General features: G+C 36.2%; 1 protein-coding gene across 1 annotated transcript; it reads left to right on the forward strand.

Moving 5' to 3' along the window:
• The first annotated feature begins 201 nt into the window (after positions 1-201).
• Positions 202-3,635, forward strand: LOC140616923 (olfactory receptor 6C6). The gene is made up of 2 exons (XM_072797581.1): positions 202-1,165; positions 3,412-3,635. Exons 1-2 carry the CDS (start codon positions 202-204, stop codon positions 3,633-3,635), a joined length of 1,188 nt encoding a protein of 395 aa, XP_072653682.1.
• Positions 3,636-6,967: the final 3,332 nt, after the last annotated feature.

Consider the following 6,967-nt stretch of genomic DNA (forward strand, 5'->3'; position numbering starts at 1 on the left):
TATTTAGGTTAATTTCTATATATTCAATTTATATACATTTAGGCCTATTTATATATATTTAGGTTTTATATATATATATATATATGTTAATGTGTGTATATATAGGTTAATTCACATTACACTACAGTATATTATATTCATGTATATGTTTGACTTTGTCCTCTTTTCTTATGTATATTTGATAAGGCTTATAAAAGAGAGATGAAAAACCATTCAACGGAAATAGAGTTTATTCTCCTAGGACTGACAGATGACCCACAATTGCAAGTTGTGATTTTTGTGTTTTTATTTCTTAATTACACCTTGAGCCTGATGGGAAACTTAACCATTATCCTCCTCACCCTGCTGGATCCTCGCCTCAAGATGCCAATGTATTTCTTTCTCCGTAATTTCTCATTTCTAGAAATCATATTCACAACGGTATGTATTCCCAGATACTTGAAAACCCTAGTGACTAAAGAAAAAACCATCTCATATAATAATTGTGTGGCTCAATTATTTTTTATTCTTTTACTGGGAGTTACAGAGTTTTACCTTCTGGCTGCTATGTCCTATGACCGCTATGTTGCCATCTGCAAACCCTTGCATTACCCAATCATTATGAACAGCCGAGTGTGCTATCAGCTTGTACTTGCTTCTTGGCTGACTGGATTCCTAATCATCTTTCCCCCATTGCTCATGGGACTCAAGCTGGATTTCTGTGCTTCCAAAACGATTGATCACTTTATGTGTGAAACTTCCCCCATCCTGCAGATATCCTGCACAGACACACATGTCCTAGAATTGATGTCTTTCATCTTCGCCGTGGTGACACTTGTGGTCACATTGGTGTTAGTGGTTCTCTCCTACACTTGCATCATGAAGACCATTATGAAATTCCCTTCTGCACAGCAAAGGACCAAAGCTTTTTCCACCTGTACTTCCCATATGATTGTTGTCTCCATGACATATGGGAGCTGCATCTTTATGTATATTAAGCCATCTGCCAAAGAAAGGGTGACTGTATCCAAAGGTGTAGCTTTGCTGTATACCTCAATCGCCCCTTTACTAAATCCCTTCATTTATACCCTAAGGAACCAGCAGGTGAAAGAAGTCTTCTGGGATATGTTACAAAAAATGTTGTATTTTTCAAAAAAAAATTGTGATAATTGCTACAAATCACAATGTTGTCATAAAAACAAAAAATCTTTCATTCATTTCTTTTTTAAAAAGATTTTATTTATTTGAGATAGAGAGTGGGAGCAGAGTGGGGGCCAGAGGGAGAGGGAGAAGCAGGCTCCCTGCTGAGCAAGGAGTCCCATGCTGGGCTTGATTCCCAGACCCTGGGATCATGACCTGAGCCAAAGGCAGACACTCAACCAACTGAGCCACCAGGCACCCTCATTCATTTCTTCTGATCATGTTTTTCTATTGCATTACTTATCCCATATAGGACATTCTCTTGAAGAATCCTGCAGCTCAGTCTCACCCTCATATTTTATTCTCGCTAATGAAAACACCCTGCTGCAATAACTTACTCTCTGAAGTGGTAATGCAAGCTTTAAATAGCATTTTTTATTGTATGTTAGCTACTAGAAACCATGACTTTAAATAAAATATGCCTTTTATAAGTATAATTTGCTATACGTAATTTGTTAATTGATTAAACACATCTTGTGTATCTCTCATTTCAGATGTTGCAAGGCTCTCAATCCTTATGTTTGAGAAACTTGTCCTTAAGTAAGGAGACAAACACCTAACTCTAATATTAATATATAGTGTATAATTAGTGTTGTCATAAAGGGATATTAAAATATGATGGGGCATACCATATAGCTTCTAAGTAATTTTGGAGTTCTGGGAGGACTTTTAGGAGAAAGTAATAATTATATTGAGACTAAAAATATACAGTAGGAAAGAAGACTGAGTTATAAATATATGCGAATAGCACAGAGGTGTTAGATAATGACATACATTTGGAGAATTCATATATCTGATGCTTTAAAAAGGGTTTTTGAGATATTCAGCCTGAATCCAGTAAAGGTTTTCTTACAAATACAAAATGGAATACTGCACAGAATATATAACATTTTTGTGCCTCAGATTTTCCATATATAAAGTAGGAGAAAAATTTTCAAAGTTTTTATTTTATTTATTTTAGAGACAGTGTGTGGAAGGGGGTAGGGATGAGCAGGCGGAAGGGGAAGTGGACTCCTCACTGAGCCTGGAGCCCATGAGGGGCTTGATCTCAGGATACTGAGATCATGATCTGAGCCAAAACCAAGAGTTGGATGCTTAACAGTTGAGCATCCAGGGACCCCTAAAGTAGGAGAAATTTAATCCACATCTCATAGTTCATTAAATATATGCTATTAAAACTGTTTTAGCACTCAGTAAAAGATATCACTTATTTTTGAACATTCAAAAATGTGGTTCAATTAGTACTTCATATGCTGTTATACAGATAGAGAAAACAAGCCTAGAGAAATTGAAGGGATCTGTATACCACAACTGTATTTTGGACTTAAACTTAGTATTTTAGTAATGTTGAAAGGTTTTGTGTAAGACTCACTTTGGTAGTCTTACAGATGTAGATTATATTATTCCTACTTCTTTCATTCCTCTGTCTGGAATATAGCCAATATACTCTATGTTACTGATCTGTTTTCTAAAATTGTTGTAAAATAAATGCAATGTTTTCCATAGCAGCATAGTGTCAATTAAATCATTACCTGATATAAGGTGTATTTGCCAAAATCTTTCTCTCAATTCCAGTTTGTTTTCTACCTAGCAAAATTATGTTAAGTAATTCTGACCTGAAGAAAAAATGCACGGATTCTTTTCCTTTGGCAACAATAGTGTAAGCCTCCATATTAAAAAATTCAGCAAACTTCCAGCCAGGAAAGATTTATTTCCTTTGTGTAGATATTCCACCCTTAATTTTGGTTTAGGGAAGTGATAGAACCATATCTTTCATCTACCTCACTCCTTTTCGTTCATGGTAATTAGATTAATACTTCCATCTGTTTAGAAACCCTATATAAATGCATCTGACCTCAATTGCTTGCCATTGTTTTTAGAATTTGCTAAACAAAATAACTGACTTTGGTATTTTTATAGAAATTTTGGTCAAAAGGGAATTCTCATTTGACTTACAAATTTGCAAGCAATTTTTTAAAATTCATTACTGAAAATATGATTACTATTACTTTCATTAAATGATTCTGAGAATCTTCTAAAACTATTAAAAACATTTTTCCAATGCTCTAATCTCATAATTCTAATTTCCATTTCTTTTGAAAGCTTCATAATTAGGAATTTAAAGTCCTTGGAAAACAAGATTATTGTTTAGATTAAAAGAGTTAACTTATTTGAACCCCTTTATTCACTAATAAGGGTTACATTATTCAAATAGTTAATGTATAACTACAGCAATCCTTAAGGACATCTGCCCAGAGTCTGTGAAGTACTTGTCCAAAGATAAACATCGGCTTGAGGAACCACAAGAAAAAATTCAGTTGTGTTCAAGCCAGTATAAAATAGCTGTGCTCACAACTGTTGTAAGAAATGGTCTTATTGATGCAGACTGGGTCCTAGGACCCAGTGGAGGGTCCCACGGGATCAGCCGAGAGGGTCCCTGGCTTCACACAGAATAGAAATCAAATGTGAGCCAGATAATGTAGAAACAGAGTTTATTGAATAGTTTAAGTGGCAGACAGAGAGGAGCAGATGGAGTGTCTGGGAGACTTGGAAAGGAAAGGAGAACAAGTCTCTTTGTTGTTTTGGGGGGCTAAGTAAGGTTTGTATCAGAAAAGGGTCTAGTGTAGGTGTTTCTCTGGGAATCCATAGAAAAGCAAGTTTCAGGTGAACAATAGGTATTATTCTATAAACTACCAAAGGTAGGGGTATTGATGCCTGCGTCAGCTGGTTTATTTGAAGATAATGTCCAGGAACACGTCTGGAATCTGGCTCTTCTTGGGTGTTATCAGGTGTTTGGGGCCTAGAACAAAACTCAGCAAATGGTAAATTTTCTTGCATCCCCCTTGAAGTGGGAACATAGCTTTTTTGGCTTCTACAGATGCAAAATATGGACATGAGTAAATGGGGTCTAGCAAAAACCAGCAGAGATGGAGCCTTCCTAAAATGGAATACCTTCAGCTTTCCTACTTTCTTATCATCTGTTGCCATACTGATGAGGAATTTGGGACACGGTTGTAAATGGGATTTCTAAAAATGAGAAATTTTGGAGGAAGAAATACATGGGTTCTTTGGTTGAGAGTCCAGTAGGGTGAGAGTGATTGTCGTTGGATTCCCAGTGACACTCAACATGTAGGTAAAGTCGAAAAAAGAAAGAGAAAGAAAGAGAGAGGAAAAATAACCACCTGCAATTCTGGGTCACCGCCCAGTCCAAGAAGAATAAAGGCTTTCACTGTTGTGTGGTTTCTCATAACTGACTTCTAGGAAGAAGGAAAAAGGAGGAAAAGAGAAAAAAATGAGAAGGAGGAAAGGCTTTAAGGATACTTACTCTCTTAGTATTCTCATAAACACAATGTTACCGACACCCAACCTCCCTCAATATTCCGTTAGCCAGCAATGACATCCTCTCAAAATTCTCTCATATCATTTTTACTCAGAACTTCACTAACTCTATGACACTCTTTGAATTTGCTTTCCTTTAATGTAAGCTTTCCAGAAGGATAACATATTGCATTAATAGTCATATACAAGTGAAAACAAAGAAAGAAACCAAGAAAGCCCATATTTCTCTGTTTATTGCTCTTTGTGATAGACTTCGAAGTTCTGTCATTTTTAGTGGACTCTCTTTTAACATAACACAAATGACGTACACACCTCGACACACAGCGCCAAACTGTTTTCCATAGTGACTGTAATTTTAATTCCCACTAACAATAGAAAAGGGTTTCCATTACTCCATACCTGCATTTTAAAAATTAGAGCCATCCTAATGAATTTGCAGTGGTACCTCATGGTATTGATGTGCATTTCCATAATGACAAATGATATAGAGCACCATTGCATGTGCTTGTTCTTCATTTCAAGAAATTTGTATTCAAATCCTTGCACATTTTCTAAAGATTTATTTATTTGAGAGACAGCGAGTGTGCACTTGCACATACACATGTGCCAGTGGGGGAGGGAATCTTCAAGCAGATTCCCTGCTGAGTGTTGGGTCTGCCAGAGGGTTGATCTCAAGACCCATGAGATCATGACCTGAAGGGAAACGAAGAGTCAGGCGTTTAAACTACTGATCCACCCAGGCACCCCCAAATCCTTGCACACTTTTAATTGGATTATTTCTTTATGTTGTTGTTGCTGATTTGTAATAGTTTTTGTGTATTCTGGATACTAGAACCTTGTGAGATATACAATTTGAAAATATTTTCTCCCTTTCTGTAGATTTTTTTTTATTTATTTATGATAGTCACAGAGAGAGAGAGAGAGAGAGAAAGAGAGAGAGAGAGAGAGGCAGAGACATAGGCAGAGGGAGAAGCAGGCTCCATGCACCGGGAGCCCGACGTGGGATTCGATCCCCGGTTTCCAGGATCGTGCCCTGGGCCAAAGGCAGGCGCTAAACCACTGCGCCACCCAGGGATCCCGTCCTTTTCTGTAGATTTTATTTTCACTTCTTGATCATGTCTTCAGAACAACAAAAGTATTTAATTGTGATGAAGCCCAATTTAATCCTTTTATTGCTCATACCATATCTAAAGATCCATAGCCAAATCCAAACCCGAGGTCATGAAGATATATCCACCCTTTTAAAGAGAGTTGGATATTTTTGCTTTTATATCTAGGTCATAGATATACTTTGTGCTGATTTTTGTACAGTGTAGGGTAGGAGTGTAATTTTGCTCTTTTACATGTGATTATCTAGTTATGCCAGCACTATTTGTTGAAAAGGCTGTTCTTTCTCCATTCAATGTTTTGATATTCTAGTAAAAAAAATTAGTGATAGGTGTATAGACTTATTTCTGGACTTTTCATTTTATTCCACGTTTCTATGTATCTGTCCTCATGCCAATTTCACACCTTTTTTATTACTGTTATTTCATAGTATGATTTTAGGAAGTGTCAGTCTTCTCACCTTTGTCTTTTTTTTTCAGGATGGTTTTGGATAATAGGATTTCTTTACAATTCCATTTGAATCTGAGAATGAAATTTTCCCATTTTTTAAAAGTTTTCCATTAAAAAGATAATGTTATTGGAATTTGACAGAGATTGAACTAAATCTGTAAATTATTTTGGGTGGTATCTTAATAGAATTCTGTCTAACAAAATATGAACATGGAATGCCTGACACTGTTTTAGAAGGTAATAACTATTCAGTGAATTTTTAATAGATATGTTTTTTCAGATTATTCTTGCGTTTTTGCAAATTGTTTCTTTCAAAGAATGGTCATTTTCACTTAGGTTATCAAATTTGTGTTAATAGAATTGTTCATAGTGTTTCCTTATGACCCTTTTAATGTCCATATCCTACAGTGGAAACTTAGATAACTGATTATAGATTTTTCTTCTTCTCTAATAGAAACATTTAATGCTATAAATTTCTCTCTGAGCACTTCTTCCACTGCCTTCCACAAACTTTAAATAGGTGTTGTTTCATTTTCATTTAGTTAAAAAAATTTGAATTTCTCTTGAGATTTCTTCTATGATGCATGTATTAGTTAGGATTTTTCAGTCATCATTTTTATTGATTTCTAGTGTAATACCATTGTGGTTTGAGAGCCAATATTGTATCAATTCTACTCTCCAAAATTTTTTTTTTTAATTTTTATTTATTTATGATAGTCACAGAGAGAGAGAGAGGCGCAGAGACACAGGCAGAGGGAGAAGCAGGCTCCATGCACCGGGAGCCCGATGTGGGACTCGATCCCGGGTCTCCAGGATAGCGCCCTGGGCCAAAGGCAGGCGCCAAACCCCTGCGCCACCCAGGGATCCCCCTCCAAAATTTTTAAAGTGCGTT

Source organism: Canis lupus, chromosome 25 (genome assembly GCF_048164855.1).
Source record: "Canis lupus baileyi chromosome 25, mCanLup2.hap1, whole genome shotgun sequence".
NCBI lineage: Eukaryota > Metazoa > Chordata > Mammalia > Carnivora > Canidae > Canis > Canis lupus.